The sequence below is a fragment of the Heloderma suspectum genome, chromosome 3 (genome assembly GCF_057233095.1).
Source record: "Heloderma suspectum isolate Gila_16-S chromosome 3, 16-S_ref, whole genome shotgun sequence".
Lineage (NCBI taxonomy): Eukaryota > Metazoa > Chordata > Lepidosauria > Squamata > Helodermatidae > Heloderma > Heloderma suspectum.
The window spans coordinates 29,252,605-29,266,601 of NC_139460.1; the positions used below are offsets into that span (position 1 = coordinate 29,252,605).

At 45.5% G+C, this 13,997-nt stretch overlaps 1 protein-coding gene across 1 annotated transcript in view; it reads right to left on the reverse strand.

Moving 5' to 3' along the window:
• The window catches only part of GUCY1A2 (guanylate cyclase 1 soluble subunit alpha 2), a 238,188-nt gene that overhangs the window by 83,252 nt on the left and 140,939 nt on the right, over nucleotides 1-13,997 (reverse strand). The window contains exon 6 of the mRNA XM_084841630.1: nucleotides 1,836-1,979. Coding sequence (XP_084697756.1) covers nucleotides 1,836-1,979 — 144 coding nt within the window. The remainder of the gene's footprint in view (nucleotides 1-1,835; nucleotides 1,980-13,997) is intronic.

Below are 13,997 nucleotides of genomic sequence, written 5' to 3' on the forward strand. Positions count from 1 at the left end.
TTAATGGGGTTTTAAAAAGTGCTTTGCTTAGCTATGATGGTGTCCCAATTTGCTGTTTGAGCAAGGGTATTTTAAATACACAAGGAAGCTGAAAAACAATACTTGAAGGAAACTAAAGTACTTTGTATAAGGTCTATCTAATGAAAATTTCTCAAAGAGGTACACCAACCCCCTCCCAAATATCCTATATACAGGGACAAATCCTGTAAAGCATTTTCACACATCTGTCACTTTCAACAGAGAAAATGCAACAGATGGTATGAGAAGCCCTGGTTTTGCAATTCCTTGCATACATACAACAACTTATTCCCTGGGTAAAGTAGGTTCCGCTTCACCTATATGGTCATCTCCCATTCTGAAGTCCAACACATTAGGTACAACACTGCACATCCAGTAGTTTATTCTTAATTCTTTATCTTGTGTCACGACCCCATAGGAATTAGCGAAGAGTTACAACTCTGGAGAAAATTGCTCCATGAATGCCAAAATCATGCAATTATGTCAGTTTTATAACTGACGAAATTAAAAAGGGAGAGCTATAAAATAATTTTACGGTGTGTGTTGCAAGTTCATTAATGAATTTAAACTTTAATGATGTGAAGTTTATTATATCTTATGGAACATCTTGATGGCCAGCGCCTGCTGTTAAATGAGGCATTAATACTCAGCTTATTGAGAGATGCACAAAACATTGCAATGATTAGCAATTGGGAACACTGAAGTGCATTTGGAAAATAGGACTAGAATCTGATTCCAGTTCCTGATCTTAAGCTAGGCTAGTAATTGCCTCTCCTCTCTCTCACACACAAAACTCCTTCCACTAATACATAGCGAAGATGTTTATTTTTGTTTAGGTACTCTCAGGACTATACATAGTCAGAGGAAGTTAAAAAGAGAGATAGATGTTGGAGGCAACTAGCCATGCTAAGATCCAACATCAGCTCCTTTTAAATGTGGGAATATTGCATCAAGATGTTATATGATGAACCCATCGAGGAAAACAAGTAAACAAAACCACACTCCATTTCTATCAGCATGGGAGCACAGTGCAGCATGGAGTTTGCTATTAACAGGGACAGCTACAAAAAATGTGTGTTATATTGGGAAGAGAGCATCTATGCCTTCAAATCATAATGTGAGGTGGATGGGAGCAAGATGGGATCCTTTTACCAGAGATACCAGAGGCTGAGCCTGCGACCTTCTGGCAGGGTTGCATCTCCTATCACAGTGCCGCAGGACTGTTGTTCCCCCACCATAACAAGCACCTTATTAAGAACGAAATCCTATGCATGTTTAGAGAGAAAAAAGTCCTACAACTCCCAGCATGCCCTGTATAAGAAGAGCTATCCAGGATCCGATCAACCATCTAGTCCAGCATTCTCTTCACACAGTGGCCAACCAGGATTGCACCTTAAGTGGCTTTCAGGGTCCTTTTTTGGAGGTGTTACGCAGTGGCCAAATGAAAAGTTGGTCTTTCGCTTATAGAACAATGAAGCAATCTGATAGGAATATAAAAAGAACCCTGGTAGATTGGAGCAAAAGGCCATCTAATCCTGTTTCCCCACAGTAGCTGATCAGATGCTTCCCAGAAGCCCCCAGGCAAACCGTAAAAGCAATAACCCTCTAGTGTTGCCCCCCAGCAAGTGATATTAGGCAGCATACTGTCCCTGACCATGCAAGCTCTATTTAGCTACTATGCCTAATAGCATGTTACTCACCTCTGCTGTGAAAGGATTACAACTCTAAGTTACAACCATAGGATTTGTATTGTGATCAAACATATGCTGCATGCACATTTCATTTGCTTGCTGGGAATACAGACCAAAGAAGGTTACCTTAATGGGTCTTCCATCTGGTGTTAGCACCTCCTCTGACAGCTCCATCATCTTCAGGGCCATCAGGGCTATGGGCTTTGCATGGTTCAGGTTCTGCCTGTGGAGCCCTGCCGCAACACAGTATGCATCGCCTATTGTCTCCACCTGCAGCAATCAGACAGATCAAATGCACAAGTATGATAATGAGCCAGGAATCGGTACCATTAAATATTTGCAATCACCAAATGTTGCTTAAAAACATGTCAGCACAACATCAATAAGATAAGCTATTAGACAAGGGAGTATAATTATCCCCCAAGTTTGCAAACAGACACTGTCAAATCCTGACATCTCCCTGCACAGTTGTTCATCATTACCAAGTACAAAATCATTGAAGTCGAGGACAACTTGTGCTATCAAGGGGTTGTAATAGCATGATATCAAAAGGAAGTGCATTTTCTGGGTGAGGGTCTACTGGAAACACAGAACAGGTGGAAAGAACTAGTGCCACTGTAGTTTGTCCTGTTGTGGGATAAGAACTGTAAAAAAGGTAAAAAGGTGTCCCCAACCAGTCGTGTCCGACTCTAGGATGCGATGCTCATCCCCGTTTCTAAGCCGAAGAGCCAGCACTGTCCGAAGACGCTTCCGTGGTCATGTGGCCGGCATGACTGAACACCGAGGTGCACGGAACGCTGTTACCTTTCCCGCCGAGGTGGTACCTATTTATCTACTTGCAATTTCTTGCTTTCGAACTGCTAGGTTGGCAGGAGCTGGGACTGAAGATGGGAGCTCACTCCGTCATGCAGCACTTGGGTCTCGAACTGCTGACCTGCCGACCTTCCAGTCTGCAGTTCAGCGTCTTAACCACTAAGCCACCGCGGCCCTGTAATAAGCACTGTAGATAATATCTATCCATGTTTTACAACGGTGGCAGGCAACCTGGTACCCTCAAAATGATTTATACTATAACCTCCATAATTCCTGACCATGTCTGGGGGTTCTGGGAGTTGTAATTCAAAACATCTAGAGTGCACTAGGTTGCCTAGCCATGTTTTACAGAGACTTAATGCAATCAATACACTTGGATGGAATGTTCTTCTCCCTCTCTCATCATCATCATCATCATCATTATTATTATTAAATTTATTAGTCACCCATCTGGCTGGTCACCCAGCCACTCTGGACGATGTACAGCGTATAATAAAACAGTTCAAAACAATAAAATTCTACAATAAAAACGTTTTCTAAAATACCCTAACCCACCCCAAATGCCTGCCTGAACAACCACGTTTTTAATGCACGACGGAAGCTCATTAAAGAGGAGGCATGGCGGAGTTCCCTAGGGAGGGAGTTCCACAGAGTGGGGGCCACCACAGAAAAGGCCCTCTCCCTCGTCCCCACCAGTCTAGCTGTCCTGGCTGATGGGACACAGAGAAGGCCATCTGTGGCTGATCTTGTTAAGCGGCCTGTCTGGTGCTGCTGGAGGCGCTCCTTAGGATAGGCTGGGCTGGAACCATATAGGGTTTTAAAAGTCAAAACCAACACCTTGAATTTGGCCCGGAAAACAACTGGTAACCAGTGCATCTCCTTCAGCACTGGAGTCATGTGATCTTGCCGGCGGCTGCCTTTAATCAGGCGAGCCGCCGCGTTCTGTACCAGCTGCAGCTTCCGAACCGTCTTCAAGGGTAACCCCACGTAGAGCGCATTACAGTAGTCTAAATGAGAAGAGACCAGGGCAGTACTACCGATGGGAGCAGATAGTTGGGAAGGAAGGGGCGCAGCCGCCGTATCAGATGGAGTTGTCTAGAACTCAGTCTAGAACTCAGGGTCTCCAAGCCCCCGATGCACTCACCATAGCGGCTGCCTCTCCCAACTCTGGCGAGGGTCCCTTCCCTCCTCTCTGACAGGAGTGAATAAGCTGATAGCAGTGACACTCAGGTAGGCTTCAAGATTTAGTGTTGTTTGTATCATTAGCAAAATTCTAAAGATGTAGAGATCCGGGAAGCTGGGCAAGTCATTCTGCAGAGATATTTTGGGGGTAGAGGGACCAATTGTGTCATCTTTCCTAATCAGGAATTCCAGACTAAAAATAAAAGGGTGTGTGTGTGCCAGCCTGAACTTGATTTGAGCTTTTCTTACTATCATTTGGTATTCAGTCCCTTACACTTCAGACTGGCATGGAGAAAAAGAATCAAGAAGATCCAGACTGGATATTTCTCTCTCTCTCTTTTTAAAAATGGGGCTCCTAGGTCAGAACAGCAGTTTAAAACTGTAGAGAAGCAAGCAAACATTTTCAAATTGTAACAAGTTTTTGTAAGATCAGTTTGCTCATTCTTAGAAATGCAAAGACTGAATTATAGCTGGCAGAAGAGCCTTTGTTAAACAAATGCTCAATGCCTGTTACTGCTAGGGATGCGCGGCTTTTGTAAAAACTGTTCCCCCTGCGTTTCATGAATTGTCAGGTGCCTTTGGTTCCACTGTCCGCTCATTGACAGAATCAGATTTTTTTTCCCAATTCCATGAATTTGCACAAATTTGCATTTGCAGAAATGCGCAAATGCCCCCACAATGCACAAATCCCCCTCAAAATGTGTATTTTCATGCTTTAGCCACTGGGGGGAAAGTGCATTTTCACCTGTGTTTTTTTAACGTATTTTTCTACAACTAAATTTGCATAAAATTCCGGAAAGTTTTTTTAAAAAAACTGGTCCGCAAATCCATGGAATCCATATGACTCAGGAAAAGCTGGTCCACTAATCCATGGGTTGAATTCACAGAAATCTGAACTCATTTGATTCCATTGCAGATCTCTCTGGCATCCCTAATTACTGCCTGTTCCACTGCATGCTTACTCCAAAGCAGGTCCCATGAGTTCAGTAGAGCTTACTCCTATTTAAGTGTGCATAGGACCACTGTCTTAGAAGAATACGGTGAGGGGTCCAAGTTTATAAACAGGAACAGAAGACAATGCTTTAGAACTAATTGAGGTTTGTTATTAGACACTCAAATACTTGCCTGTGTTTTTCCAAAGACTGCCCCATTGCCGTAGCAACTTAACTTAACACAGGCAACCAGGTGAGTGGCTAATTACAAACCACCACTTACTTCTAAAGCATCATCCTTCGTTACCCTAGAGACATGATTACCAGAAAGACTGATACGGGAGTCTATTCTAGACACCTTAGATTGAATGAAGGATATACCACTCATGGGTTTATGCGGATGCTTAAAACAAACCTCTATCGTGATTTACCAGTATCCTTATTGTTAGAGGTGGAAGTAGCAGTATTTGAGTGCTTGAGTGAAGTAGCAGTATTTCAAATTGGTGCTGTCTGGACTCCTATTTCTCTTTTTTGGCTTCAAAATATTGGCTTGAAATAAGATCAAAATGTAATCACAGGGGGTCATACTTACAGCTTGTCTGATGCACACCTTTTGTGGCAAAAATCAGACAAGCCCGGTACACTGAAAAGAGCAGCTGCAGAGGGAATATGCTGCTATTGCAGCCTGGCTTCTCACAGCAGGCTCTCTGTAAAAACTTAATAGACAATTTGGATTAAAACTGTTGCAGCTGAGCACTCGTCAGTATTTTTATTTTTACAATTTTTACATCATACTAGAAGCCATCGATAGCCTTTTCCTCCATGATTTTGTTTAATCCCTGTTTTAAGTCATCCAAGGTGGTGGGCATCAAATTACATAATTTGACTGCGCTGTATAGTCAATCTATGCATAGGATTGATCTGTAAATCATCTTATTTATCAAGCCTGAGTTTCCCAAACTTTTAACACCCAACACACTTTTTGTGTTGATTATAGTTGACAGCAACCTCACCAACTTACATGGGTTATTGGACACAACTTTATGGATTTGAATAGGATTGGCGGAGGCATAGAGCGTGGATCCCCCATCAGGCAGCCTGCCTGTCTCCCAATTTTCCTTCCTGGCCCACCTGCCAAGAGCGTTGGTGATGGGTGGAAGGGTCAGAAGCCCATCACGGCGCAGACCACTAACATGAACCCTTTCAAGAGTTCAACTCAAATAGTTCAACTTATTTAAACACGAACTACTCTTGCAATGAGGAAAGTGAAAACCCTGCCCCCCCCCCTTTCTTGCCAATTAGAAGGCAGGTAAAATTCCTTCCCAGACCCATTACTGGAGACTGACTTCTGTCCATTGCAAGATCTACTATTACTAGGTATGGGTGGGTGAGGAAGCCTGCAACAACAAAGGCAGCAGCCAACACATGAGTCCTCACTCTTTTATGAGCCCCAGGTGGACGACAGAGGAAACTGCCTGCCGCTGTTCCCGCCAGTGGAGACAACCAGCCTTTTGATTGGCTCGGCGCTTGTGCTGTGGGGACGTGCCGCCGCCACTGCTGCCCAGGCTCTCGCCAGCTCCCTTCCTTTCCTGCCACAGGACCTGTGCCCGCTCACAATGGCAGCTTTCCAGTAAGTGGGGAACTGGATTTCATATCTGCAGACTAACACAGCAATCCTATGCATGTTTACTTGGAAATCTATCTATCTATCTATCTATCTATCTATCTAAGAAGCTCATATCTTGCTTTCCCCCCACCATGTGGACTCAAAGCAGCTCACATCTTAAAAATAAGATCAGGAAAGTGTCAAAAATGTAACAAAACTGTATAAAATAAACACTGAAAAACAATGCTAACAGCCAATATAGGAGAACCATATGGGAACAGCATTAAACACGTATCAGACTACATTAAGCTGAAGGCCTTTGTCAGGTGCCAAAGGAATACAATGTTGGGGCATGATGGAGGACGCCCATCTCAGGGTCATACTAACTGAATTTGGAGGTTCTTTTTAGCTCTCACCACGTAATAGTGTCATGGCCCAGAACCAGGAGTCTTTGGAGACTGAGTCCAGGACAGTGACTCTGACGAAGCACCTGAACCTAGTCTTTCTGAATTGGGACTAACTGCCTCTTATCTCATATCCTATCTGTACGACTCTCAGTATGTGCCACTGCAGCCTGATTCTAAGGAGCAGACCATGGACTTCTCCAGTGAACAGGGAGATCCTGAAGAGCAGTCCCCAACCAGCTCCTCCTTCCTCCAACCTTTACTCCCCAGGAGAAGCTACAGGAAAAGGCTGCTTGCCCTTTAACACCTTTGCACCTTGAATAGCTCCTTTAGAGTTCTGACTGGTTCTGACTGAAGCTCGGAGTGGATTCACCACCCCAATGACATCAGAGCCACCAGCTTCTACTACCTCCCAGTTATTCCCAATGTGCTGGGATACACTGTCAGTACTCTAACTGCAGGACTGGTCTCTGTGGTCCTGATCTCAGTCCTGGGCTGCTTGTACCTGTGGTTCTGGCCATGTTAGTAAAGCTGCTCCTATTCCAGTTGCCTGTCCCATGTCGTGCCTCCCCACCTGAGCTGGTGCCCAGGGAAGATGGAGGAATCCGAGCAGGACAAATAGTCATAGTTCCAGACAAGGGACAGGAGGTAAATGGACTAGGTGGGATACAGAAGAAATGGAGGGGTGGGGAACCTGTGGCCCTCTGCCCTGAGTGGGTTGGGATAATCAGTTTCATTCAAGAGTGTCTGGAGTTCATTTCATTCATTACATTTCTATACTGCCCAATAGCCAATGCCCAATAGCTCTCTGGGTGGTTTGCAAAGATCAAGAACCTTAAAAATACAATATTGTACATAATATAAAAACCATTTACAAACAAACATATAAACAGACAGCACATGCGCGTGCACACACACACATACACACATCTAACAATTTTAACAATCAACAATAAGAAATCCAGGACCCGAATTAAAACCTTATCATATGCTGCCAAATGCCTGAGTGTAGAGGAGACTTTTAACCTGGTGCTGAAAAAATAATAATGTTGACAACAGGCAGGCCTCTCTGGAGAGAATATTCCATAATTGGGGAGACACCATGGAGTGTGTCCCCCCAATTACTGAATTGGGGCCCTTTCCCTTGTTGCCACCTTCCGAACCTTCTTCGGAGGAGGCATCTGGAGGATGGCCTTAGATGACAAGTGTTGTATATGGGTAGGTTCATGCCAGCAGCCACCTGCATGAGCACCTTGTCCAGGACGGGGATGCTGGTAATTGGTCTATTGTTCAGATCAGTTTAGGCTTCTGTAAGAGTCATCTAATTACCACCTCTTTTAAAGAGACCGGTACCAACCACTCTCTCAAGGAGGAATTTACCTCCTGGGACCCATCAGGATATCCCCTCCCTTATAGATGTAATAAGCCATGGAGGTCAAGGGTCAAGCGCCTTGTCTGTATTCTCGGGCCTCAACAACTTAAAAGTCATCCAAGGAAGCTAGACCAGTCAGTGCTCTGGACACTTCTACTGATGGGCCTGCATAGCATGATGGATGCAAAGGCCTTTATCTTTGAAGTGTCATGCAAACTTGTCAAAGCGTGCTACTAAAAGTTTCACCATCTCTTCCCCTGTCCCAGATTGCAGCAGGTCACAAATCACTCAGAAAAAACCTCTCCAACATTGAGAAGATGCCATGGTGGTGGTGGAGGACTCCCTCTTTGCCACCATTACCGCCACAGAGTAGACTTGATCGTGAGCTTTAACCTGTGTTACGTTGGTCTGGGCACAATCCTTCCTCTACTTGCATTCTAGCTGTTGCCCCTCTCTCCCTGTAAGTAGCTAATGAGGGAGGGGGAAGGTGGCAACTTCTATGGGGCCATTTTCCCACCTTGCCCATATTTACCCCTTCCAAATCACTTTAAAGGAGCCTTCTGCAGGCTAGTGCTCTCCAGCTGTGTTGGACTGCAACTCCCATCATTCCCAGCCACCATGGCCAAAGGTGGACACCAGTTTGGGGAATACATCTGGAGGGCACCAGATTAGAGATGGCTGTCTTAAATTGCCCCCCCCCAGATCCTCTGTCCATTTTTCACTCTCCTCTGCTTCCCTCCTCATATGCCTCCCATAGGTCCCATTGCGCCTCTACTGTGGCTCACATCAGAATTGTTTTTGGGGGCAAATTAAAACAGTGGTATGCAATATTTGTGAAAATACTAAAGAAAGGAATAAACATCACAGCTGCACCCCTGCACCATTAACAGTTATTTCAGACAGAAATATAACTATATATAATAGTTACAAGCACAAATATTGATTTTCCACCCCACCCTGTTTGTTTCTAAGTTGCTTGCTGTGGCTGAGCACAGCTCTTTAATGTGCACTGACTTACAATCCATGAAACCATCTCTCCCACACACAGTCGCTCAAAGGTCAGCCTTAGCATAATGTGGCCCCCCTCTGCAACATGCATCATATACGGCTAAGCTACTTTGCCCCATTGCCACATAATCGCCCTTAGAAGAGCCTTTGGTGAGTGTCTTTACAGGGATATGACGAGAATCATCTCCATGAATTAGATGGGGCTATACAATGTTTCAGAGATCTTGACAAGTTCCACCAAGTGCACAGTGTTTTGATTTCACTTCACTAAACATTGATTAAAATAGAGTAGTGGGGAGGAAAGCATTCATCCTAGCTAACTCTGAACCGATTCACTGTGTCTTATATTTTCATGAGCTTCTGTTAACATAAGGCGGCAATGTGATAACTCCTAGACATCATGCGGATTTCTTCCTCCATGTCCGTAATCAGAGCTATGAGCACAGAGGAAGATCTTGTGGATCTTCCCTCCACCACTCCCTAGCCCCTCCCAGCTGCCATGGAAAGCTTTTCTTATGAAGTCAGAATTGCAACCTCGTAAGAAACGACGGGGAGGCAAAAATGGGTGACGTGTTGGTGGGCAGGGAGGGGAGAGGAGAAGCTGGCATACACAGAATCCTATGGCCTATCCAGTCCCCTCCCCATCCACCCAAGGTCATGTACATGGTCCTTCTTCACGCCATTTCATCCTCACAACAACCCTGTCAGATAGCTTAGGCCAGGCGTCAGTGACTGGCCCAAAGTCACCCAGTGAGCTTCATGGTAGACAAGACCTGTAGTGTGGCTACCTCCACTCCTTCTGGAGGACCAGCCTGGATTGTTAAAAGACCCTCACCTGATTTGTAGCTGGGGAGAGGAAGGTTCTGCTGGGGACTCATCCTCTGGGCCAGAGGACAATGGCAGGGCTGTGTCCTCTGGCTGGGAGAGCCCTGAATAAGGCACTGACTGTCCTACCCCCAAGGAAGTAGCCTGTACCGTGTTCTCATCAGAATCCTCTGCTGCACACTGGAAGTCCTGAGGGTCATGACAGGCTAGCAGGCCATGCAATGTTGGCAAGGGTCCAAGAAGTCCCACTTCCCCCATCCATCCCGCTCTCCCTCCATGGTTAATGCCTGAATAGGCCTCATTTCTCTCAATTATCTGGCAGCTTCCTTTTCTTAACCTATTCTTTGCTTCTCTGGCATTCCAGTAACAGTGCTACTATATTCATCTCTTATCTTTCAATTCCAGCAAGACAAACATCCTCAAACGTTCACCTTGCAGGAATTAATAACGAGTGGGAAAATGAGGGAGGAACAACCCTATTTCTCTGATCTGCTGAGGAGACAGCCCTGGAATGATAGTAAAATGGTAGCAACATTAGTAGGTGGCAGTACAGGAACATTTTGGGGCTAGAAAAGAAGAGAGAATGAACCTCTGCAGAAAAAGTTCTACATGTTGTGATCTTGGCTCTTAAGATAACCTTGCTGCCTGATGGCTTTACAGACGTGACCATTGTTTGATGCCGCTACAGCACTGCTTCCCTGCCAATCAAACTGTAGGATGCTCTCTGCCACAATGTCAGAATTTTCTCTAGCCTTCGTGGGAGACTGCCAATAAAATTGCCCCCACCATTCCCTCTGTTGTATACCTTTCATTTATTTTTTCCATCTAACAGCAAGCAAAAGGGGCTCGTAGAATGGCAAAGTGACTGGGAACCCACAGGGCTTATGTTCACTTTCTGTTTGTTCAGCAATCAGTCTCCCCTTGGGAAATTAATTTTTTAGCCTAGGGTACTTACCACCTACCTTGGTCCACCCACAAGAAGTAGAAATAAGGCTACACTTAGAATCTCACTAAGCAGAGATGAATTTGCCCCAGAGATTCTGAAACTGTGCATCAGAAGAGGAGCGGAAATGTACCCTGGAAAGTGAAGTTGTTAAAGATGGATGCAATAACCAGCTGATGCCTATTGCACCATGGAAGAGATTCTCTCTGCCAATGTATGGGCAATGAAATCACACCAAAGGAATGGACAAGGCCAGAACAGTAATAACCCTGACATACAGCTCACAGGCACAGAAGAACTCCAGAAACATCCCCATTTGCCAGAAAGCATGGACTCATCCCTGACTGACTGGGCAAAGGAAAAGTGGGAGGCTGGCCTGGGCAGCAACATTAACTGGACTATTCCATAGTTCCAAGGAAGATGTTGGATCATTGTTTGGGGAGCTGATTAATAAATATATTGGCATGCTTCTAAGTGTGAGTGAAGCGTGTCTCCAGTTTAATCCAGGCAAATAAGATGCAAAGGTAAAAATGAACAGAGGGGAATCAATCCCACTGCATGTACTAACACGTAGTTTCAGTTAGGGAAGAGAACTTGGGAGTTAAGCCATAGGCTTCTCATCAAAGATGCAGCCTTTTCTAGAGGTGGTCTAGACACAAAAGCAGCAGCTGGTGCTTGATTCAGCAAGGATGCAGAAAGTAAAGGATATAGGATTGGGTTGCTTCACACATTTGACTCTCTATCTGGCAGGGAGCTAGACAAATTCCTCCCACTGTGCATAGGTGAAATGTCAGAAGCTGGCACACATACACACACACAAGTTGTGCAACCCTGTCCTTTAGAAAAAGGAGAGATTGTGCCAGCTTGGCAAACACACACAGATGTACATGCTGGGGGGGGTGTATGCTGATGATTCATACGAAGACCCAGGTTCCCAGCACTTTACCTCCTACACCTCCAATGTGCTGTGCCAGTGCTCCAAGCTCAGTAAGCTGAGCTTTGCCTCTGAGCCATTTACTGACCCGAGTGTCCTCTATACATGGTGGAGGGGTTGCATGGTCACCTTCTACCATATGTATGACCTATCTGGGGTGGCTCAACATCATCACCTAGGTTGCAATACCAGCTCAGCCACCTGGCTGAGTACTGAAGCAGCTGACCCAAAGACTCAATCCCTGTTCATCAGGCCCTATAAAGCCTTAGACCCAGAACTTGCTTCTCGGTGAGAGCAACCTGGCTCATTAAAGAGACAGAGTCTGGCTAAGTGCCCACTCCCTTTTGGAACCTGACCCCTGTTTGCCTAAATTGGACTATGCTACCTGCCTCTGGGCATCTCTACACCAGCCTAAAATTCTGCATTTAAAATGGGGCTTTCTGCTTCCATTTTAAATGCAGGACCACAATGACTCCCTTTTTCATCCACTTCCTTTCCCCCTCCCCGTATCTGAGTCTTCCATGTCTTTCATTCATCTCGCTCCTCTTCTTGCAGCTTTTCCTCTTTTCACAGAGGGAACTCAAGCAGAACACAACCAGGTAATTTGATAGCTCATTATCTACGATCTATTTAAAAATGGAACAAAGGGCATTTAGTGCAGGAGACGCCTTGGAGGTTCACAGGGTCATGTAAAGAGCCCGCAAACTTCTGTGAGGGAGCAATCTCAACTGCAGGATAAAAGCTCCATGTGAAGAAAGCCTTTGGCTGCTTTGACAACAGCCTACAAAACTTGATCTGTGCTGGCTCAGGACAGTGTTACTCCCATCTAGCCCCTTGGACTATTAGCCAGCAATCCCAGTGGACCCCAGATCCACTAACCACTTAAGGGCTGACCCAAGCTGAGCCTCATCATATGCCTATGCCCTGCATTCCCCACTTACATCATATATGGGGTAGAAGATGAGCATGCAGCCCCAAACACGTCACAACATACAGAGAGGATCCCCTAGGTCAGTCAATGCATGACTGGCTCATAAGATTGACTAAGCCAGGAGGAATGGAGGAACCTCAAGCCTGGAGTCCCAATCTGGCCCTCCAGGTTCCTCAGAAGAGATCTTTTGGTGGTTTCTCTGCTTTTATGCAGTCTCCCCGCCATCCTAAAAGGTTGAAATGCCTCTCTTGTGGCTTAGTACTTCTTCACATAGTGCATAGTTAAACTATGGAATTCGCTACCACAGGATGTGGTGATGGCCACCAACTTGGATGGCTTTAAAAGGGAGTTGGACAAATTCCTGGAGGAAAAAGCAATCAATGGCTATTAGGCTTGAGGGCTATGTGCTACCTCCAGTCCCAGGCGCAGTGAGCCTATGTACATCAGTTGATGGGGAACATGGGGGGGAGTGCTGTCGCACTCATGTCCTGTTTGTGGGTTCCTGGTCGACAGCTGGTTGGCCACTGTGTGAACAGAGTGCTAGATTAGATGGACCCTTGGTCAGATCTAGCAGGGCCCTTCTTATGCTCTCAGTGACTGGCAGTGAGAGCTTTAAGCTACAATATGCTGGTATTTCTTTGTGTTTTTGGCTCTGCCCCCTTTGCCTTCACACACCCCCTTTGGGCTTTGGCCCGCCTACCACTTGACACCCCACCCCCACTTCTCTGATACTGAATTCAGCCGTCGGGCTGAATGAGGTTCCACATCCAAGTGCCTAGCTATGCCTGCCATCTTCCTTGAGAAATGCAAACTTCTTTTTCTCAGTTATCCAACTTTAAATCCATCTCCTCTCATTTTATCCTCAATGGGAGTGTAAAACAAAATGCCTTGGCATTGTAGGCAGATGTTTGCCTCATCATTGACTGTAGTAATTTATTCACATTTGCAAGTCATCCTCTTTTGCAAGATGCTGCTCAATTACAGTATTTTAATCAACTAGTACTAAACCCAAAATATAAATTTACCACAAAAAATGTGTATCCCTGGTTGCTCAGGGCCAAACTAGACAATATACTGGAGAGGCATGAACAGTCTCCCAACTCCCCCTTGCCAAGCTGCATTACAAAGCTGCCAGTATCAGTGGAAGAGTGGCGGGATGAGGAAGAGCTATTAGCAGCACAACCCCCTTCATGACCACTGAGAAGTAAGTCCCACTGAGTTCAATGGGACTTACCCCTAGGTAAAGGGGTATTGGGTTGGAGCCATAACCTTTTCCACTCTTGTCATTTGTCTGCTCAACGTTGCTCTCTCCCAGCTGTTTTTCTCCCCATATGGGAT